The sequence below is a fragment of the Zonotrichia albicollis genome, chromosome 4 (genome assembly GCF_047830755.1).
Source record: "Zonotrichia albicollis isolate bZonAlb1 chromosome 4, bZonAlb1.hap1, whole genome shotgun sequence".
In the NCBI taxonomy this organism is placed as follows: domain Eukaryota; kingdom Metazoa; phylum Chordata; class Aves; order Passeriformes; family Passerellidae; genus Zonotrichia; species Zonotrichia albicollis.
The window spans coordinates 40,367,806-40,391,118 of NC_133822.1; the positions used below are offsets into that span (position 1 = coordinate 40,367,806).

Sequence of the window (23,313 nt, forward strand, 5' to 3'; positions counted from 1 at the left end):
TGACATGAAACTACACACTCAATAACCACTGTGGAGGCAGGCCTTGCTGGAGTTGGGCTATAGGAATGAATGCCCATTTGAATGGGGACTACAGGCGACAGTCTACAGTTGGTATTCTGGAGTAGCCAGTTTGGATGGCTTTTTCAGCCCAATATGGGTACTCAGGGATCTCTGCAGCAGTCCTTCTGGGTGCTAAAATGGCTTAGGGGAACAATCTAAATCTTTGTAGATATAACAACAGAAATCAATGTTTTTGTTTACTGCCATCTCCTGATCAAGTGGACTTCAAAAGCCCTTTCATAAAAGAAGCCAGAAGGAGAGGTATAATGAAAACTCCCAGGATGTGACAGACCACTTGTTGTGCAACAAAAGATGTCTAAACATAATAAGCCAGATTGACTTGCTGCAGCTCCTGACTGATGCAAGGTTCCTGGTCTACAACTCCTGAAAGGGACCACTGAATTCAAGACTGATGAGCATTTATTTGAGCCAACTGTGCTTCACTCTGTTCTTGTGTCTCACAGACTTTCAAGGAGCTTTTGGCCTGTGTTTTCTTCCACGTATGCCAGTCCTTGAATGGACAATGTTATGTGAGAAGTGTAAAAGAGAAAAAAAAAAGGGGGGTGAAGGCAGAAACAAAGAAAGAGAAGTAATTTAGCATGCACTGTAAGAAAATACATAATTTTCCAATTACTCTTGTCTTGAGCGTATGGCCCAGTGAAGATGCTTTGATATCTAAATAAGGGTTGGAGTCATGGACTGTTACTCCTAGAATTGCCATTGCCAGAGAATTTTACTTTCTACCAGTACACAGAAATTATGTCCTGTTTCAAACTGGAAGAAAACACTTGACAGGCAATCCTATGCACATAGGGTTCTATTCCTGGCTGTGCTGCTGGCCTGCTTAGTAACCTATGGGAAATTAGTTCAATTTTCTGTGCTTTTATTTCCCATAAATAATGATGCACATTCTTAGACGTTACTATTACTATGAAGCTGTAGTAATGTCCTAGTATGCTCATGCAGTAGCTATACTCCAACATTTACAATATTCCTCTTTCTACTGAAAAGGAAGGAGGTTCACTAATCAGGTGTTATTGAGACAAAGATCACAGAATTGTTAAGGCTGGAAGATCCTATTTCCAACTCTCCTTGCAAAGGCAGGGTCACCAGGAGCAGGTGACACAGGAACATGTCCAGGTGGATTTTCAATGTCTCCAGAGAGGAGACTCCACAACCTCCCCGGACAGCCTGTTCCAGTGCTCTGCCACCCTCCACCTCAAGTTCTTCCTCATGCTGAGATGGAACTTCTTTTGTTTTATTTTACGGCCATTGCTCTTTGTCCAGTTGCAGGGCACCACTGAAAAGTCTGGCTCTATTCTCTTGAAGCCCACCCTTGAAATATTTTTATGTATTGGTGAGATCCCTTCTCAGCCTTTTCCTCTCTAGACTGAACAGGCCCAGCTCCCTCAGTCTCTCCTCGTTAGAGAGATGTGCCAGACCCCTCATTGCCTTTGTAGCCCTTTGCGGGACTCTATCAGGAGCTCCTTGTCCTTTAGGTGCTGGTGTTCTAAGCTACCCTTGAGGCAGGTTCAGGGACTCTCACGGCAGCTAACAGTCAGGGCCGGGCAGCCGTTTGGCGCTGACAGCGCACACACAGCCCCTGTCGCCGGCTCCACTGGGCCGTGCGGGGCACTAACCCCGCGCGCCGCTCCCTTTATCCTACATTTCCCGGCGTCACGCGCGCAGGGCGGTGCCGCAGGAAGCGCGGCGCGGGTCTTTCCGGCCGTGCGCGCGCCCCGAGCGGAGGCGCGCCCCGAGCCTGCACCGACGAGACAAGATGGCCGGGCTGCCCCGCAGGATCATCAAGGTACGGCCGCGCGCCCGGCCCGCCGCGCGCCGCTCCGCCATGCCCCGCCGGGAGCGCCGGGCGCGCCGGGCCGGGCTCCCGCGCTCGGGGCAGCGCTGCGCCGTGCCGGCCGCCGCTTCCGGTGCCCGGGAGCAGGCCCGCGCTAGGGCAGGGCCGCCTCCCCGGCCTCCTCCCACCCCTGCCGGGCGAGGGGCGCTTCGCTGCCGTCGCGCCCCCGCCGCTTCCCGCCGCCGCCGCGGGGGCCCCCCGCCCGCTGTGTCGGCGTGCGCGGGCGGCGGGAGCGGCCGGGCCCTCCCGGCGGGCGCGGGCCCGCGCCCTTTGCGGCGACCGCCCGGGCGGCGGCGGCGCCCCTCGGCCCCCCGTGCTGCCGAGCGCTCGTATCTGCGCACCCCTCGGGGTCTGGAGCTCGAAAGGCACCAGGCACACTCCCCCCTCCATTCTGCCCGCCCTGCGGCTCCTCACCGGGGGCTACCGCCAGCCCCCGGCTTCCCCGCGCGGCTCTCGGCGTGCTTGGGCCGGGGGAGGGCGGCGGTGGCGCCGTGCTTGGCTTCCTCCTGTGTGCTGAGGGACAAGCCACGGCGAGCAGTAACTCTGGGCCGCAGGGACATCGGCACCGGTGGTACACGCTGGGAGGGACAGCCTGGTTCCTGCTGTACTTGCTCGGAGCTGTGGGCCCCTACCCATTAACGTGCCGTGCTGGCCGTTCTGTATCATGTTTCCACTTTGATTTGCCCAGCTTTGCAAGGGTTCTTAACTTTGGGGTACTTTCAGCAGATCCTCCGAATTCAGTTCCAGCTTAAGGCATAAGTAATTTGGGGTCACTTACTTGAGATACAGGTAGCTGTCTTGCAAGCTATGAGAACATAGCTCGCTCCTGTAGCTCACGTGGGTGCTCCTGCTGTGCTGCTGTCTCCTACTCAATTTGTAGTGGTGCGAAATGCAGCCCTCGAATGGTGATCATTCTCTTTACAAAAGTTATTAGACGATTCCAGTAAGGTTTGTTAGCCCTCACAGGAAATGACAGCATCCTCATAACTTGTTACAGTGAGTGGATGTTAGTTTTTAACACTGTGGAGCTCTCTCGGTTGATAACCATTGTAAATAAATGAATTCATTAAATGTTAAATAGTGGATAAAAAAATACAGTTATTTCGTCTATAAGTCAAGTTACCAAGTAACTGATAGAGATGATGAGGTAAAATAAGGCAGAAGTAGCATTTCTCTTCTGTGAAACAGAGCTAAACTACGATTACTGCTCAGAATTGTAAGTAGTAAAATTAAAGAAGGCAAATCTTACAGATTTTGACACCTAGCCAGCTGCCTGAGTGCACAGCATGCTAATCTGAATGTATTTCAGGTGTGATAGGGAGCAGTGATTCATAATACAGTGGAACTGGTGTTTATCACAGGGTTGCAGTAAGAGCTCAGTCATGAGGCTGGTGTCTGCGTTAAATTTTCATTGCTCTTGACACCTCCCCAGAATACAATCGAGAAGTGCACCTACTTCTGCTGGTGCGTAAATTTTTTTCTTGGTACTTTTGTTTTCTTCATGCTTTTCTAGAAAAAAACGCTGGCACAATTTACACAACTCACTTCAAAGATATGTGGTGATGTGGGACTTTCTTTTTCTCTTGAAGAAGAAAGATGAAGGGCTAAAAAGAGTCCTAGAAAGTCCAGATTTTCTATGAAGGATCCCCCTTAGACATATGATGGGTTGGGTATTTCTGTGTGTGCATTGGAGTTGTCTGCAGCCAGTCTAGAGTTATTAAATCTTGGCTTGGTTGTGTTATATGATCAACTCTTCAGCTCCTGTGCTGTGCCTACCTTAGGTTGCCACATGTGCCTATGATCTAGGACTTGAGTCGGACTAGTTACTACAGCCTCAAAAATGTGCAAAGTCATATCTTGAAATATCACAGCTGCAGAGTTGCAGTCCCAGAAATATGCCTGCTAAAGTCTTCAGTGAGGATTGTCATGCCTATTTTGACCTTAATGTTAAATTTCCTATTCTGGATGCCTTAGAGGGAGAGGAGGGAGTGAACTCAGTTGCTAGTGAGAATTTGAAAGATCAGGAAAAGAAATGAAAGAGAAAGATAGGAAGTAAGCTGAGTAACGGTAAAATCACTCCAGTAAAGAAAATTAAATCTTCATGCTACGTGCAGTAGTAAATTTAATGATAATGAAATGGCACAGATACTTTTAGGAAAAGACCTTTCTCCGTTTTTGCCACATGCCCCCTTTGTGTTGTCGTCCAGGAGAGACCATGGATGGCTGCTTGGGGCTGGGAGAGTGTATTTGGACTGTAATGAAGGCCTGAGCCTGGCTGGCCGCTCCAGAAGCAGTTGGCATTCCCTGTGTTGAGCGACTGCTGGCAGATGGCCGGGCTCAGGTTGACTTGCAGCCCTGTGCTCCTCAGCCTGCGCCTCTGCTCTGTGCAGGCTGTCCTCCAGCCCAGGAGGAGAGAGGAGCTTTCCTTGCAGTGGCAACAGCTCTGTTTATGTTTTCAATACTTTCTTCAAAGTCAATGAAAAGGTGACGGTAGGGGTGTTGTAAAGCAGTTGATGCAGAAGATACAGAATTATTCCCAGTTTACGGTCCTCAGATTACTTAGAAACGGACTTTAATAAAGCGTGTGTGGGAATGGTCTGTAAGTTCAAAAGATTACTTGCTTTAGAATTATGACTGTCAGCACATTACAAATGGTGAGTAGAAGACACTGATGTAGTTTTGAATCTTTAAAGATGTAATCAGAATTGGAAAACCTTGTGTCTTGTGAATAGAGAAGAGGTATTTTTGTTTTCTTCAGTAGTTCAACACCGAGGGTCCTATGAGAATCATCTTGGCCAAAAATACCTATTAATGTAAGATAAAATTCAAATGTGTTATTGGCGCATGTCACAGATGTGTGGTTTTTATGCTGTAAACTTCTTTCCAAAAAGTGTCTATTTCCAGTATTAAAAGGTGAGCCTTTGCAACAGACAATAAATAAGCCCAGTGACTTTTACTTTCAAGCACTTATTACATTGATTCTTTCCCATGTTGCAAAGTCACGTACCTCCAGTCGAGGTAAGGAATTGAATTGCATCTGAATTTTTTTCTTGGCTGACATTCAATCCACCTCGTTGCTGTGTCAAGTGCAGTCAGAGTATGTGAATGGAATGGATAATATTGTCCCATATCATCTTTTAAAGGGCTTTTTTCTCTGCTGTTTTCATTGCTGCAGTGATCTCATCATTCATGATTTGATGCACAGGTCTCTAAGTTGACTGTGGCCAGTTGTTATTAATGCTTCTGTTACAATCACTGCAGCTGCTCCTAGCATGAAGCAACCATCTGAAGCAGTAGCTGAGGCTACTTCAGATTTTTTTTTTCTAATGAATTTATCAGTGTTAAATTACAGAGACTTTGATTTCCTCCCCTGCACAATACTGTGGTGTTGTCTGAGATATGCATTCCTTGCTATTTACTGTTTGAAGCTATTTCCACTATCTGCAGTGAACTCCTGCTTGCTGTATTTTTTGAAACTCTGAGAACATTTGGATTGACAAAATGCTGCTTCAAAATGTAAAATTTCTGGGAGCATTTATGGAGATTCTTTTGGTGTGTGTGATGCTTGGCTCTTAGAGCATTCTATAGTAGAGGCCAGTATAATCAGCCTTATAGATTTGAGGTTTTTTTCCTGTATAAATCAGACATTTAGTCTGCAACTGGAACTTTCTAGAAGTTCTTTAAAAGTGTTACTGGCAGCCACCTTGAAGTTTCTTACTTTTTCTTGAAAGCTTTGGATTTTTGAGGCATGGACTTCTGTCTCCACATGAAAATTTAAGTCACTGCTACTGTTTAATTTCTGTGACATGTCTGACCACTTTATTTCCTGAATAAAAAAAAAAATAACAAAGACTTGAGGTAAACCTAATACCTTTTTGTGGTGTTTGGTATTTCTTTGGATGGTAGTTAGGCACAGAAAACATTACTTCTGAGGAACGCTGCTCCTTGACATTTATCAGAGAATGTAATGTCTCTTTGCATCTTGTATGCTATTTGATCTGGTGTATAACTTAAAATTTGATAGAAGGGTGAAAATTTTGGGGATTTTCAGGGCTGTTTTTGTACTCTTCTCAAAACCTTTTTCTCCCTGCTCCTGTCTCCCCCTCCCTCCAGGTGCAGAAAGATGGTGCAGGTGCTGTTTTGCAGCCCTCCCTCTTCTTGCCAGGTGGCGATAAGGTCCGGGCTGGCTGGGATAGTGGGAGGAGCATGCAGGCAGTACTGGGAGCTGCAGCTCGGCAGGACAGGTGCTTTGTGCAGGCAGGGGAGGGAAGCTGAGGAAAAGGCTCAGGCCCAGAGGATGAGACAACCTTCCAGTTAGGTCTCGTCTAAAAAGAAAATGTGGTGTGTTAATAACAGATCTTTCAGAGGACACTGGTAACTTTTCACAACCTTTTCCTTAAAGAAGATTTCAGTAGACTCTGTAGAATAAAAACTGAGGGAAACCCCAGCAAATAACCCAGACAGAGGCAATAATCCTGTTTGGACCATCTTGAGCAACTTCAAGGTACAAACCTATAGTAAACCAATGGGTTCTTATTGCTTTACATTTGCATGCAGTTATTTTATACTGTAATATGTCTGTTAATGTTTAGATGGCTTTCAGAGTATCACCAAAATTTGTTTTGTGTAATAGTACAAAACCAAACCACATTTTTTAAGTTAGTTATGACTGGTGAATTAATCATGAGAAGCAAGATGCAAATTTTGCATAGATGGTGTTGTGGATTGACTCTGGCTGGACACCACTCTATCCCTCCCCTCATCTGAGCTGGGGAGAGAAAGTACAACCAAAGGTTCCTGGGTCAGGAGAATCACAGGGAGAGATCACTCACCCATTGCAGTCATGGGCAGAACAGACTTGACTTGGGGAAATTAATGTAATTTACTACCTATCAAAACCTTGCAGATTAATGAGAAATGAAACCTAAATCTTAAAGCAGCTTTCGCCCCACCTCACCCTTCTTCCTGGGCTCAACTTCATTCCTGATTTTCCTCTCTCCTACCCCTCAGCAGTGCAGGGGAATGGGAAGTGGGGGTTGTGTTGAGTGCATACACGTTTTCACTGATGCTCCATCCTCCTTAGGAGCAGAACTCTCTGTACTCTGCCTGCTCCAGCATGAGATCCCTCCATGAACTTCTCCAACATGAGTCCTTCCCACAGTCTCTGTGAACTCCTGCACTGTGGGTCCTGTCCACAGGGTGCAGTCCTTCAGGAGCAGAATGCTTCAGTGTGGGTCACAGGTTCACATGGGTCACACCTTATGCCAGCAAACCTGCTCCAACGTGGGCTTCTCTCTCACCACGACCTGCCAGGAGCTTGCTCTGCTGTAGGCTTCCCATGGGGTCCCAGTCTCCTATGGGCACATCCACGTGCTCCAGCACGGGGCCATCCATGGGCTGCAGGGGAGTCTCTGCCCCCGTACCTGGGACACCTCCTCCCTCTCCTTCTGCACTGACCTTGGTTCTGCAGAGTTGTTGTTCTCACATAATCTCTTTTCTTTGTCCTGCTGCCCAGGTTGTGGGGTTTTTTCCCTTTCTTAAATATATAATTACCTCAGAGGTGCTATCACCATTGCTGATGGGCTCAGCCTTGGCCAGGGGCAGGTCTGTCTGTCTTGGAGCTGGCTGCTGCTGGCTCTGTTGGGCATGGGGGAGAAGCTTCTGGCAGCTTCTCCTAGAAGCACCTCAGTGGGCCTGCCCCACTAGCAGGCCCTTGCCATGCACGCCCAGTATAGGCAGCATTTGGGCAGAAGCTCAGTATGAGTTAGTGTGTGCATTAACCACACTTCGATTGTTGACTCTGCACTGTATGTGAATGCAGGCCTCCAGAGCAAATGTGCTCCATCAGGATAACTGCAGGAGTGGTTTACACTCTTAGCTTAGTGAATTCAGTTCTGCTTTACTTTACAATAGCCGGAGATGCACTGTGAAAAGCTCTGTCTGTGCTATCACATAGATAATCCTTTAGGAATTTGCATAGGATCTCATATTTGCAGTTCCAAAATCCTGTAATCTGCCGTGGAAAACTCGAGAATGAGGTCATTCTTGGGGGAGGTGCTTCTGACCTTAAAATGCCCCTCTTCATGGTGCTGCTTGGCTACAAGGTCTTCTTGGAATACATTTGTGTTCATCTCATTGCAAGTGGTTTTGCAGTGGTTAAAATTGTGTGGTGATGGGATTTGGAGAGCCAGAAGCGTGTGAGAGGATTGTGAGCAATCCAGAGTTCATTCACAGTGCTTGCTTAGCAGAGCTGTAATATCAGTTTGTTGGACAACTGTCTGTATGTCGAATACTGGATAATGTTTTCTGAATCTACTGTACCACTGTTTTTTGGGGTTTTTTTAATAGCTGATGCCTTTGACATGTTGACACTTTGAACATGTTTCCTTGCTTTTTTTTTGGGAGGTGATGTTGGATACAGTTGGGGCTAGTGATAGAGTCTGGGAATCTACAGGGTGGTAGAAGCATTAATGTACAAGAGACAGTAGTCAGTAATGAGCCCAGGAAGTGGGGGCATGTGGAATGCTGACTCTTGGGGATTATATAGCAGGGGAGAGAATTCATGTGGAGGCTGGCTTTTGTGAACCAAAGTGTAGCCTCCTATTTATGATGTTTGTCCCTTGCTTTACAGTTTAATGGGCTTTGCTGATAATTCTTTTTTTCCTTGTCCTAAAAGGTAATGTTATTTTCAGAAGATTTTCTTCAATGAAATTGTTTTACAGTTATATAATTTTAATGTAAACATTCTTAAATCTCCCTGACAATATGACATCTGCTTAGGTAACCAATTTGTTTTCAGTAATGCTGGTTACAGCCGGTTCTTTGCATAGCTGTAGCTAATGAATTGATAGACCCTGGAAGAATTTGTGCCAAAATGTGATGTAATGCAATATTAAGTTTTGAATTAAATCTTCGTAGTTTTATGAGGCAACTTTATCCCTATATGTAAAAGACTGTTTTGACTGATAAGTTTCACTTCTTCTTATTGCCTCCCCCTCAAAAATCAAAGCAAAAATATGCATGCTTTTTTACCTTCTTGTGTGCAATTTGTCACTCCTCAGTGAAGGAGATCAGTGTGATCTTCCCCTTTATCGCAGTCAAACAGGAAAGAATTGTCATTTGGCAAGTAATTATAACTTGTCACTGTGCCAATAATAGTGCTTTAACTAAAGCCTTAAGTCTCTATTTCATACCCCATAATGAATCTGGACTGTTGGATGTAGTTGGAAGGTAATGACATTGGTAACTGGCAAGGGTTACCTGTGGTCAGAATGAAAGTGTGAAAGAAATGTATTCTCTTACAATAACTCTACTCTGAGTGTGTAGTCTCAGTTGAAATTCCGCAGTTGGTTATTGTACTTCTGTGTTTTGCAGAGAGCTGCACAAAGTGAAGAAGTTACCACTTAGCGAAGTTGCTTAACCAGAAGTTTGTGAAGTGATCAATCTGGCTCATTCTTGTAGCAGCCTCCCAGTACCCAGAGTAGGCCTACAAAAGAGCTGGAGAAGGACTTCTACAAGGGCACAGAGGGATAGGACAAGGGGAGTGGATTCAAACTGAAAGAGGGCAGGTTTAGATTGGATGTAGGAAGAAATTCTTTACTGTGAGGGTGGTGAGGCACTGGAACAGGTTGGTCAGTGAAGCTGTGGATGTTCCGTCCCTGGAAGTGTTAAAGGCCAGGTTGGATGGGGCTCTGAGCAATCTGACCTAGTGGGAGGTGTCCCTGCCCAAGGCAAGAGAATTGCACTAGGTGGTCTTTAAGGTCCTTTCCAACCCAGGCTGTTCTGTGATTCTGATTCAGATTGAACAGCCTTACTGTATCAACAGATTCAGCTTGGACTGTGCTGGCACAAAAATTTTTGTGCCACTGAGATGAACTTAGGCTGAGGAACTGATTTGGCTCAGAACTCTGCGGTAAAGGTTATTTCTTAAACCAAATCAGTTCTGTGATCTCATCTGTTATTTGACTTTGCAAACATTTGGGTTGATGAGGGGAGTATGTGGAATGATGACTGTTCAAATTAGCACTGCTGCTGAGAAATTAAAGCTTCCCATTTGGGCAGACTTGCATTTTGTGAGGAAAGGAAATGGTGGAGGTAGTTACAGATGTGAGTGAAGTTAATCAGGAAGAACTGAGAACCATGCTGAAATGGTGGGTAGAAAAGCAATTTGACTTAATTGTAAACTCAACAGCCAGTGAAGAATGAAACAAAGGACTTCCACTCTCAATGGCTAAAAAATGGTGGAACTTAGGTGTAATAAAAAAAAAACAAACAAACAACTCTGATTTTTGCTATTGGTAGTGTCTTTTCATCTGTTTTAGAAGTCTTCCTGGAGGATTTGGCAGCAAATGTCTGATCTCCCTTAGGAAGCAAATACTGAAATAACTGATGAGCAATCAGTTAAACTGAAAGATCTCTCTTTTTCCTCATCACATTTTCTCCCACATAAATTGTTATATGTGATATCCTGCAAGTGATAAGTGTTATTATTTCAACTGTAGCAGGAAATGGAGCTAGTGGTTTTAATTTTAAGTCTGTCATCTCTTTCTCAAAAATTCTTAATTTTCAGTATCATCTGTGGAGTTGAAACTGTCTACTGCATTCTCTCTAAAAGAGGTTCTGGATACAACATCTCAAACACAGAATAAAAAGTAATGTGTGGTTTATGGTGAGGTGGGCTGACCTTGGCCAGGTGCTCACCCAGCCACACTCTCTCCCCACCTCCACCAGGCAGGGGGAAGAAATAAGAAGGAAACAAGACAAAGAGAGATCATTTACTGATAATCATCATGGCAAAACAGGTTCCACTTGGGACACATTAATTAATTAATTTGCTTCCAGGTAAGATAGAATTGGATGATGAGAAACAAAGACAAAATTAAAACAGCAGCTTTGCCACCCTTTTCCAGTATTCAGCTTCAGTCCTTCACTCCTTGCTCCCCAACTTGCCTGGCCTTGATGGATGCAAGGGAGTGGAGAAGGGGGGTTTATGGTTAGTCCACAGCAGCTCCTCTCTGCTGCTCTTCCTCTCCACACTTTTCCTGTGCTCTGGAATGGTCCACTCCATGGGACACAGTGTGGGTGTGTGTTCCACTGTGGTCCTTCAAGGACTGCAGGGAATCTTTGCACCTGTGCCTGGAGCTTGTCCTTACTGTCCTTCTCTGACCTTCTTGTTCACATTAGTTTTGCACTCTTTTTCTTTTTACCACTTCTGTTCTCTCTGTGTGGTGCTGTTTTCTGTCCTTTAAGTACATTTTCCCAGGTGTGCCACCAGCTTGGCTGATGGATTCACCCGTGTCCTTTGGCATGTTTTTGGAGCTGGCTGTGTCTGGTGAGGTACAGCTCCTGGCCTCTCCTCACAGAGGTCACCCCTGGAGCCCCTCTGCTGCCAGCAGCTTGATACATACAGCCTGTGCAAGTCCTCAGTTGGTAATGCAGTTGAATTAGATCATACCAAATACAAAAAAAAAAAGTAAGCTGATGTGGATTTCTTTCAGTTGGGGTGCCTTTTTAATTTTACAAGTAATGCTTCTTTTTTGCCATTTTGGGATTATTCCTACAGTGTTGCATTGCATCCTATTGTTCCCTTTGTAAATGGCCAGGGTTACCAAAAAGTTTGGTTGCTGGCTGTTTGGAGACCTTCTCCTGTAGCACCTGTGGAAGAAACTTGTCAAGGGGTGTGCAGATTTTTAAAATTTGTACTGGTGGGAGATGCTTTTATCCACAGCCAGTGCCAGCTGTTCCCTGGTTTCTATTGGAAGTTTCTGTCCTCTGCTGGATGGCAGCAGAGTGTTTATGTTGTCATGTCAATCAGCATTTTTCAGATTAAAGATCTAGTTAAGAAGACCTAGTTCACTTTTCCTGAGTTGCATTGGGAATGCTTTCAGGGTGTGCTTTCTCAGTAGATTTGCAGAATGATAATTTCTGGCAAGTTGGCAGCAATAAACACTCATACTTAAGCTGTAATTCCTGTTGTAGATAAGTTCACATCCATCATCTGTATTCCCTGATCTGTTCAGAATAAAGAGAGTTAGTTGAACCTGCAAGTAAGGGTAGATTCTGCCTACGCTTTCTCAGTGTCTGACATGGATTAGAGAGGACTTGTACCTTGCCTTGGCCTGACAAAGTTGTAGGAGTGTGATACGGAAGGAAAATTGCTTGACTACTGCTTAGAGAATTGAGCTAGTAAATGTGTTACTGAAAATATGAATAAAGAGTCATTCCCCTGAGACTTTGTATAATGATGTGGTATTGTGCCATTTCAGATATTTAATAGCTTCAAGACCTGCAGTGTTTTCTCTTTATGTAAGAGACCTGTAGTAATGTTTTGTGTTTTGAAGTTTCAGAATAACTTTATCACAGATATGTCAGCCTCTGAATGATATTATTTCTTTTTAAGGTACTAGCATAAAGTTGCTAGCCATAAAGATGCTTTTCTGTAGTCTTAGTGTTATTAAAAGTTCTTTGATAACTGTTATAGATATGCAGAGTCTTTGGTGTTTAAGACTTTTATAGATGGGTGAAGACTTTTAATTTAGTAGTTTACCATCTGTTACTGAAATTAGCCTAGTTGGTAGTTAAGCTTCTTCCTTTGGAATGAGGAGGGAAGGCTCTGCATTTCCTTTTTAGGTTGGTTACAGAATAGTAATCTGTTACACTGGTGTCCTGCTGTGGTTACGCTGCAGTCCCAGCTCTGTAAACCAGCCCTTTCAGCAAAAGGAATCATCTCCCATCCTTCTGAGAGCATGTGTTTGCCCCCTGCTTTTTATTGGCACAGCTGTTTGCATGGAACATCTGGTGCACTGCATCGGGGACTCCTCTCTCTTGAATGACTTTTCCCCTTTCTTTTCTTGTCTTTCAGATTGGGCACTTGCTACATTAGACCATGAAGTCAAGAGATAGCTATATAGGCAAAAGTGAAAGTGCATAATAGGCTGAACTGGAAAAGCACCACAAATTTGTTTTTTTCTTTCCTTTCTGCGGTGGCTGATCATTTATCGCCTTAAAATATTCAGACCCTGTAAAGTGGTATGATTTCTCTAAGCTACCTTTGTTCTAATGGATTTTACAAAGCTCACTAGGTGATTTCACAGCTGGTATCAAAGGATAATGTGGACCAGAAGACCATTCTGTAAAATAGTGTGTTCCTTCAATTGTAACACTCACTGAGACCATAGTACTAGTGGACTAATAAGCAGCATGTTTTATTTATTAAAGTAATCTGCATAGCAGTAATATTGAGTATGAAATAAGAAAACTGGAGTATCAGGGAAGTAAAATGCAGGTAGCTGAATTACTAAGCAAAGCACATTTGTCTAGAGATATGGAGCTTGGGTTTCTTCTCTGAGCTAGTTTGTGCTGACTTCACAGGCAAGCTTCTCTTAAATTCTAGTGGCATTCACACAGTAGCTTTAAAGGCCACATATTTTGTGGGTGTTCAATATTGATTTGTTCCTAACTGTTTTAGCCATGTTGCTTGGCAGGCAGTGTAAAATTTGTGGTGGTTAACTATTGCCATAGCACAGGGAACAGAATTGCACTATTTTTCCAAGCAAAAAATAGTTCTCCTTTCTAAAAAGCAATGAAGAAGCTTGTAAAATTGTCTAATGCCATGCCACAATTTGTTCCTTCAGTACTGTAGTGGTCTTTGTCAGACAGAGAAGCTTTACAGTTCAGCTGCAGTGACTCTGGTAGGTAAGAAATAACCTTTGGGGTTTTTTTGCAATTACTTGCATACGTGAGTCTTCTGATTCTGGTATTTGCTGCTTTTGTATTTTGGCACTATCTATTTGTAGTTATTTGTTTGGTCCTGCCTCAGTCTGTTGATAGCAAGCAAGACTTGTGAAGTAGCTTTTTGTTTTTCAAAAGGGTAGCACACAGAAATCTTTTTAGTTGTTTTGACTAAGGCCTTGACAGCTTGAGGCTTTTGTAAACACTTCTGCAAGGCTGAAAGTGATTGAAATAGTATATTTGTAATGGATTCCTCCTTTGTATGCTTGCTCATACCTCCATGTTCATTAGCAGTTGATTTTCCTGTATGTCTGTATGGAAGCATCTTCTAGGCTGTTGCCTTTAGTTCCTTAAAGAAGTGCTCTGTTTTACTCTGTGTGTGTGAACAAGGAGAATCCTGGTGGTTATGTCTGCTTTTCAGTAACATTTTTCCCCCTTTGACTGAAAGCAGAATAACCAAGCAATAGCTCAAAGAATGAATGAAACCAGCTCTCCTGCAGATCCATCTCTCCTCATTGTGTGGCTTCTCTTAGTCTTGGCAAGCTCAAAAGCCCTCACCCCTGCCTCCTGCTCTGCTGGTCTCTTCTAAAGATCAAATGCTCTCTCTCTCCCTGAGGCTTCCTATCCTCAGTTACTGTAAAAACAGGTTGAGGGTTTCTTCCCCCTCAGGTATAATTAGTTTTCAATTTAATGTCTTCATAGAAGAATAGCTGTGCAGAATGTCAGCTACACCATCTGTCCCATCAGTATCATCTGTCACTCTGCTTCAGGCTACCTGTGTTAATAAGGAAAGCTTTGCTTTTGCTTGTCAAAACACCTTCAACACTTCTGTGTTTTCTAACCACTTAATTAAATATAAAAAAGGGAAGGCATGAAGAGGGGGGAGGCATAACCAGTTGTGGTTGTCAGATGTGGTTTTTTTCAAGTATGGACTGGCATGTATCTTTTTGGGTTTATTAATTTATTTTAGTCAATAGAAATTGTTACATTACTTGGAATTGGAAAAAGTGGAGTAAATACAGGAGTGAGAAGAAGTGTCAATCTAAAAACATTGCAGAGTATGACAGATAATTGCCTATGACAGCATGGGAAACTTCACTGAAGGCTCTAGAGCTTTCAAAATATGTACTGAAATATCTTCTGTGAAACTTCAGTATGCTAGAGGAGAGCTAATAAAAACCACTACACAATACAATTCTGGAACTCGATGGGAGTTTGTGTTCTTGTTGGAGACAAAATTAACTGTTCTGTTGTAAAAACATTTTTTGTGAGCAGCAGAACTGCAAAACCCAGTTTTCTCTGAATTTATTATTTGTCCTTTTTAGCATGTTTGTATTTGTGTGTTTCAGTTCTTTTTATCCTTATTGTCAGAGATTTTTGCTGGGCAAGGGTTTTACTTGGTTGGAATAAATTGGCCAAACAGCAGTGGTGGAGCTGTTCATGTCTTCCTCTCCAGCAGCACTGAGCTTGGTTATCCTTAGCCATTGACAGCTTATAAAACATACAGAACAGTTGAAATTGGACAAAGTGTCTAAAGGCAGTTTTGGGGGAAAAAGAGGAAGTAACAGAGTGCATAAAACTCACTTCCTTCGTTAAAAAGGTGTAAGAAAAGAAAGTCTACCTAAAAAAAACGTGGGAAGTCAAGTATTGCATGTGTTCAATCATCCTGATGAGTTAATAAAGGTGGTAAATTAAAAGTTTCATTAAAAGAAATTAAGCATTTATTTATTTATTTAAATGTGTTTGGGAGACTTATTTTCATTGGGTAGCGGTTCTCTGAGAATTAGAGAATAAGATCAATGTGTAGTTCAACATTTCCTTGTTTTGTCCACCTCTCATCGTTCTCTCGTGGGTGATGTACAGGGTGGTAGGTGGTTATTTTTTGCAGTGGCCTTTTTTTTTGTGTTTCTTTTTGTTTTGTTTATTTTTGTTTGTTTGTTTTGGGTTTTTAATTGGTAATGTACACTTAAAAGAGTTAAAATCTATAAACAGGTCAGCTTCCTGATCTGTTGATATGCTGTGACTAGGTGCATAACATTGCCTGTATACTCACAATTTTTTCTCAAATATGACTTATTTTTGCAAGTTTTATGGCAAATCAAATTTATTTTAGTATCAGCATGTCTGCAACTCTCTGTCTTACCCTAAAATGTGGAAATTGAGTCCCTGTAATCACTTTAGAATTGGGCCTAGTTGTATATTTAAGCATTTTATATGCTTAGACCTTACAATGGAACTTTTTGATTAATTTCTCCCTTTCTGTTCCTTTTCCATGATGTCTCCCCAAATATATTTAAGATATTATTGTTAATGTCTTCATAATTGCAGGACAAAGCCCTTATTTATTGTCAGAATTTAGGAAGTATTGATGTATTTAAGTACAAACATTGCACATTCTCTCAATAAACAGCATTTTTGCTGTGTTCATTGCAGTCTAACAAGCTTGTCTATGTTATACAGCTCTAAAAAGCTGTCTTCCGAAGCTTGTGCACAAAAAGTGTTTTCTGAAGCTTTTGCACAAGAGGTGTTTTCTAAAGTTTGGGCACAAAGGCAGTGATGTGTGTTCATGGGATCATGGCCTTTCATTTTGAGTGTTTTGGAGAAGTTTAGCCTGGTGCTTGCTCTCTGCTGCAGCGGAGCCTGGCAGGTGTGAAAGGTGCGTGTCAGCCAGCTCCCTCGCAGGTGTTCATCCTCATTTGTGTTTGGAAACAGCTTCAGTGACACTGATAGTGATGGAGCTCTGTGTGCAGTGCAGGAAGCAAGGTGTGCTCTTTGGAATTTTCATCTAATATTAATGTTCCCCTGTGGGCTCAGAGGAGGCTCAGTGCTCGAGTGGCTGTATGCGGCACAAACACCCTTTTTGGCAAGCCCTTTTTCTGGGGTGTTTATAGCGAGGTGACCACAGTCACAGAATGTGGAGGTATGAAGGGCTTTCTGAGGAGGGTGACGTGCTCACAGTGGTACGGCCCCGTAGGTATTACGGGGTGCCTGTGGGATCTCAGCACCTCAGGACTGAGGTGCCGAGTCACTGAGACCACCCTTGGGGGGCTCGGGAGTCCTGGAATGTTGCCAGAAGTGTCTGGTGGCTGGACTTTGATCCTGCACAGGAGACGACACCTGTATGAGGATAGGAGGATTTCACCGGGGTGAATGGTGAAGGGATAAGTTAATTAGAGAGTGAAACACAGGGTTTAGGATTTCTGTACAGGGGGGTTTGGAGAAGTAAGATGGAGGAATTGGGGCGTGTCCTGTCCTTCTTCTTCTTCTCCTCCATCTTCTGTGGTGATGGTGGCACTTTAGGATTGGTTATTACTAAAAGTGCACTGGTTAATAAGGGTAAAAGATATTGGGGAAAAATGATAAATATTGTATACGTAACTTTGAGTATAAAGATAGGTGACCGCCCCGGAGGGCAAGGAGTGTGCTCATGGCTGGCTGCTGGCAGACCTCTGTTGGGCCGAGAGAAAATCTTTTAGATAAGCAATTAATAAACACCGAGACCGAGAAAAGATTTGAAACCTCTTCTCGTCCTTTGAAGTGCCGTCTGCCCCAAGGCCACCCCGGGCTTTTCCAGGCTTTCAAGACAGCCAAGAATCCAACAGGTGCCTGCATTGAAGGAATTGTTTTTCTCATCTCTGGGCTCTCTCATTGTTTACTGACACATGGTTTTTAGCGGCAGAGTGTGCAGCTCGCAGCCAGGACTGCTCCCTCGGATCTGCTGGCAGGTAGCAGTGCTGGTGCTGCTGCCAGAGAGCTGCTGGTTCTGGGCTGTTTTAAGCCAGGATTGGCTCCCCAGTGTAGTTACAGTCGGCATCCTGGCAGAGCTAGGGATGCAGTATTGGGACTGGGGTGACTGAGGGGGAGCTGGGGACTGCTGAGATCAGCCCAGCTATTAAAATGTGTTATTCTTAATATTAAAAAATAGTCTTTGAGCGTGCCCATCAGAACCAAAGCCACGGTTTCCTTACAAGCACATCTCTGGCAGAGTCTAGCGGTGAAAAAGTTTAAAAATTGGTCTTTCCTGTAAGTTCCTCATTTTTAGGTTTGCAGTTGGCTCACATTAGTTTATTTTAGCATAAGACACTTTCCTCTGCCAGAGCTGTCCAACAGTATATGGTCTTTCACAGGCAGAAACCCAAACTGTCCCATTTACCTGAGGCAGCACTCGTACTGACAGCTTGCTGAAACAAACTGAGAATGGTTTATGCATTTCAGGGGTTATCTGTAGCTTCTTACTGACTTTTCATACCATTGAATGTAAACTATCAGAATTTGTTATGACTGCTTTTCTACACAATTAGTGTACAAGTAAATAGCCAGCAGAATACAAATGAGTAAGTTATAAAGTTATGCTTATAATATGAATATACTCACAGAAGTAAATGTAGACAGCTCTAAGAGGCTTGGATGGCCTTCTAGTGAGGTGTGTAAGTGGCATCTAATGTCTATGCAGATAAGTAGACAATATGTAGTTGCAACAAGGAAGTACACCAGTTATATTCAGATAAGTAGATAATATGTAGTTGAAACAAGGAAGCACACCAGTTATATTTAGTTTTAGGTTTGCAAATATACATAGTAATAAATTTTATGTTACAATTTGTAGGACCTTGACAATTCAGAGGTGAGTAATTGGATTTTGGAATTAATTACCAATGACTTTACTTCTTTATGTATTGATCAGTTTTTGTAAAATAAGTCGTTATTTAACTGCATCAGGACAGCCATATCACTTAATGCTGTGTACACTTATTTCTGCAAGAGTAATGCAGCAGTGCAGCTAGGCTTGAAGAATTTATTTAGCTAAGTAAAGGTAATCTGTGTGCTTTGTGCTTGTATAGAGACTTACTGTATTGGAGAGAGGTTGACTATGAGGGTGTGCATACTGACAGAACAAGAGAAATGGCTCCAAACTGAGAGTGGGTTTAGATATGATGTTACGAAGAAATTCTTTACTGTGGGGGTGGTGAGGTAGTGGAACAGGTTGTGCAGAGAAATTGTGCATGCCCCATCCTTGGAAGTGCTGTTGTAGACATGTGAATCAATATGCTATAAAATTGAAATAATGAAATAATGTTACACCTACAAGTTGACATCTTCTGTCAGTAGAAACAGGATGATTTTTCTTTGTGAAAGCCAACACAGAATGGTGGTGAAAAAATTAAGTGTACACAGTAAAAGCACTCTTCGAAGGAAAGAGGAAACGGGACTAAAATTGTGTGAGGAAATGAGGCTTTAGCAGGATTTTTTTGTCCCTGCCTAGTGTCCTTTTGCCCATTTTGGCCTTGGGGTCTTTTTTTTATAAGAGCTGGAATGGTGCCCATAAGACTTGTGAAGGCAGGCAGCAGAGGAAAGGGGAGCTGTACCTGCCTTGGTGTGTCTGCTCAGCGCATTAGCTGGGTGGGCAGCTCTTAGCTGTGCTCACAGCTTGGTGCCTGAGGTAGGATTGGCAGAAGAATGGAGCAGCAAAGAAACCAGGTCCCTGTAGGAGACTGGCCTTCCCTTATTTTGCTGTTTACAGAACATCTTGACTGTCTTCTGCTGTCTGTTATGGTGACTTTAAACATGGTTATATGTAGGCTGAACGTGCTCACACCAAAGCTATTTATGCATCTGTATGTCTAAATAAATAAAACGTCCTTAAAATACACCTTTAGTGTTGCAGAAGAGTAGCACTTTAAATTCTTCAAAGTTGGATCTGATTCCAGTACAAATGTTCAGCTTAATAAACCAGTCCACTCTTGTTAAGAGTAAGCCTTGAACACTTTCTGTGAGTGATTAATCCGTTTGGCTTTTCACTTCTGGGAGTTTTTATTTAAGGTAGAATGGGAAATGCTTTTGGTGTTTTAATTGTGGTATTCTTTAAAGTGCTTTTAAGTATATTGAGAAAAACACAGCAGTTTGGCAATAGTTCAATCAAAAGTTAAGAAAATCGAGGCAGCTGAGTTATCTATTACTGTGTGTTACAGAAACACAGCAGGTGAGGATTTGAGAGGAGATGGGTATCAGTTTACCCCTGCCTCATCTCCTTTCTGCTGATGTTCTTTGACTTTGAGGAACATAACACTGTTTCTGTGAATATTGGCTAAATGAATGCTTGTTGCTTTTAAAAATGGTTTGTACAGGTCTATGGTTTCTATGTTTATTTTAAATGGGTTTTATTTGTTTCATTGTCTCCTTTTCTTGTAGGAAACCCAGCGCTTGCTGGCAGAGCCAGTCCCTGGGATAAAAGCAGAGCCAGATGAAAGCAACGCACGCTATTTTCATGTGGTCATTGCAGGTCCACAGGATTCCCCCTTTGAGGGTGGGACATTTAAACTTGAACTATTCCTTCCAGAAGAATATCCAATGGCAGCTCCTAAAGTACGTTTCATGACCAAAATTTACCATCCTAATGTGGACAAGCTGGGAAGAATATGTTTAGATATTTTGAAAGGTAAGTGGTACTATGTTTTCTTTCTTCTTACCATATTAAATACAGATGTTTGTAAGTTGACCCTAAAAAGAGTTTTCTTGTGTTTAAAGAATATCTTGCTTCTTCTTTAATCTGGAAAAACTTGCTATTTCTGTAGACTGTGGTGAATATGGTGTTTCATAGTGCTATAAATGTTTCTTCAGATAAATGGTCCCCAGCTTTGCAGATTCGTACAGTTCTGCTATCAATCCAGGCTTTGTTAAGTGCTCCCAATCCAGATGATCCACTAGCAAATGATGTAGCTGAGCAATGGAAGACCAATGAAGCCCAAGCCATAGAAACAGGTGATGTATCTTCTTTTTTTTTTCTCTAGGTTTAGGAATGGCTTACTCTCTAGATTTTTTTCCTCTAGGTTTAAGAATGGTGTGTAAAGCCTGACCTCTAGTTTTATGTTTGTAACTTGAAGAAACAAAACGTTACTACATACAGTCATAGTCCAGGTGCCCTGAATGTGCCTGCAGTGGTCTGTTTTTAAGTCTGCGAGGCCTGATAGAAGAAGAAACTCTCTTGATCTGTTTGATCTTGGATTTTGATGGTCCTAATATGCTAGTCTGTCTAATGGTCCTAATTTGGTAGTCTGTCTAATTTGGAGTTCTGGTAAAATGAAGGAGCATTCTACTGCTTGTCCTCTATGGCTTAAAGAATGGATTAACAGGTTCTGGAAAGTACATCTTTACATTGCATCTGTTGCAGGCTATAGTGGAAAGCAAGAGTTGCTATGTTATGCCTCTTCACTTTTGAATCCACTACTGTCAGACTGCTTCTATAATACATAAAAGTTGACAGCTGCTGGAATTCAAAATTGCACTTAAAAATCCCAGAACTGATACACTTTGTGTGCTTGCAGCAGTGTTGTAAAAGAGATCTTTAAGAATATGAATTTAAAATTACTTTAATCAAGCCTGAAAACTGCATCTTTTCTTAAATGTGTTTCTTTTTCTTTCCAGCCAGAGCATGGACTAGGCTATATGCCATGAATAATATTTAAATGCGCTTTGAACATCAAGTGTGCATCACTTCTCCTGTTCTGCCAAGACCTCTTCCTTTTTTTGTTTGCATTTAATGGACACAGTCTTAGAAACATTACAGAATAAAAGCCCAGACATCTTCAGTCCTTTGGTGATTAAATGCACATTAGCAAATCTGTGTCTTGTCCTAATTCACTATTGTACCGCATGAGCAGAGGCTAGAAGTATCATCTGGATTGTTGTGAAATTGTTTGAAAGCAGCAGCACATCTCTGCTTTTAATCATTTTTCCCGTCATGGTTTAAGTATAAGCACTGTGAATGAAGGTAGGCAGGGTTAGCTGCGGGGCTTTTTGTTTTAATTTTGTGGGCTCCTCCTCCCTTTTTATGGTGATGCTAATTGCATTGGTAAAAGCAGCTAACCAGTTATATTTTAGAATATACCCTCTAGCCCAGTCTAACTTAGACGCTGTAGATGGACAAGCTTCATTGTTTGAACAAAAAACGGGAACATTAAACATCCATCACCTTCACTAATACTATAGTGATTCTGCTGTCAAGTGTAGAAAAATCCCTCCAAGAAAAAGCTTGTGACCATTTTGTATGGCTTGTCTGGAAAATCTCCTGTAAATCTTATGTTTTAGTAAAATATTTTTTGTTATTCTACTTTGCCTTTGTATAGTTTATTTTGCTGTGTTTTCATTTCTCTGTGACAATCGTATTTAAAAAAATTGAGTCCAGAATTGACAATTTTTCTTCACCAATCTGACAGATTTAACAGTAAAGAAGGGGAATTCACAAGGGATTTTTTGTGGGTTTTTATTTGTTTTTCTTCATCTGTTTCCTGACTTTTTTATTAGTTTGTGTTATGTGGGTGACCTTACATGGCTAATTTAATATGAAATTGCATTTGGAGTGACTTTAGAAACAAGTCTCGGATGGAACAGTTGTAACCTTAATTTTAGCAATGCGTCGATGTGTGTTTTCATGGACAGAATCAGAATGAAGTAGGAGGTGGAGAGCAAACAGCAGCACTAATTATGAGTATCTGCATAGCAGCACGGTTTTCTAACTTCTTTAATTCCTGCTCTCTATTAACTTGAAATTCCAGTGGGTAGAACCACTGTTAGAGCCAGCTTATGCATTGACTGATGTCTGCTTAGCCCCTTACAGCTAGCAACTCCTACCACTGGTTTTTCTCTACAAGCCTTATTAAGCTACTTGCTTGAGCAACTGGTCAGCTTAGATAGCAACAAAGCTTCTTTATTGAAGGGAAGGAAAGTGATGAAAAAATTCCTTCTTGTCCTTGTTTTTTGTGTATGCATCCTGTCTAGAAGTCCAGTATCTCTTCTGGGAACCCATCTAATTGCTTCCCTTCATTTCTTGTATCTCTGTTCTCTTCTTTTCCCCAAGCCCTCTCCCTCACAAAACCAACAACCAAGCAACAAAAAAGCTTGAAAGCTTTTGGCAAGGCCAACCTGAAATGCATAAATGACAGCTTGTAGTGGTTGCAGTAAGGGAGTATTTTGTCATGCAGTCCAGGGGCATGATTGTGTAGTCTGTTGGTATTCTCCCTCTTTCACCTCTTCTTCCTCTAGTATCATCTGAAATTTCTATAAAATGTGGTGTATTTATTGTGCTGTTATGTAAGATGAAGCATATCTATTAAAACTATGTTTTCCAACAGACAGTGCTTTCAGTGGTTAGTAACTGCTATTGTCCCTCGAAGTTCTCTCCAACATGGTTGAAGAATGGTTCAGAATTCAACTTTTTCACCAAACTCAGTCATAAAAAAACTGTTTTAAAAGTACTTTCTGTGTTGAATGTAAGCCAAAGTTGGTCCAGGGCTTGTAGCATGTTCTTCAGAGTGGGTAAGCACCATTAACCCTCTCTTCTTACAAATGTCTGTTTGGGGCTGGCTGGGCTATGTCCTGGATCTGCTGCTAGCATAGATGACTTCTGTGGCAGGCAGCTGAGAATAAGTGAGCTGTGCTGTAGACTCTGGATTCACTTCACCTACCTCTTAGTGCTTTATCTTACACTACATATGCAGCTTTCCTCAGCTCTGTCTCTAGTCTAAGGGCTGGTGGCACCCCCAGAGGACAGTCAGACCCACCTAAGCATCCTCTTTGAGAGTGGCTTTCCCTCCCTTCAGCAGAGAAACAAGACCTTAGCTGGCACTTGAAACAGTTTTATCTTCACAGGCAGAATGAATCCAGACCCA

The 23,313-nt window shown here is 42.6% G+C and overlaps 1 protein-coding gene across 1 annotated transcript; it reads left to right on the top strand.

The window, feature by feature from the left end:
• The first annotated feature begins 1,714 nt into the window (after positions 1-1,714).
• Positions 1,715-21,755, top strand: UBE2N (ubiquitin conjugating enzyme E2 N). The gene is made up of 4 exons (XM_074539630.1): positions 1,715-1,870; positions 19,838-20,084; positions 20,267-20,407; positions 21,071-21,755. The coding sequence occupies exons 1-4, from the start codon at positions 1,841-1,843 to the stop codon at positions 21,109-21,111; spliced, it is 459 nt and encodes a 152-aa protein (XP_074395731.1). The 5' UTR covers positions 1,715-1,840; the 3' UTR covers positions 21,112-21,755.
• The last annotated feature ends 1,558 nt before the right edge of the window (positions 21,756-23,313 follow it).

Excerpts from the sequence above, each read along its gene's own strand:
- UBE2N (XM_074539630.1), top strand. The coding sequence starts at position 1,841 with ATGGCCGGGCTGCCCCGCAGGATCATCAAG. Across the intron at positions 1,871-19,837 it reads TGCCCCGCAGGATCATCAAG|GAAACCCAGCGCTTGCTGGC; the intron begins GTACGGCCGCGC and ends CTTTTCTTGTAG. Across the intron at positions 20,408-21,070 it reads AGCCCAAGCCATAGAAACAG|CCAGAGCATGGACTAGGCTA; the intron begins GTGATGTATCTT and ends TTTTCTTTCCAG.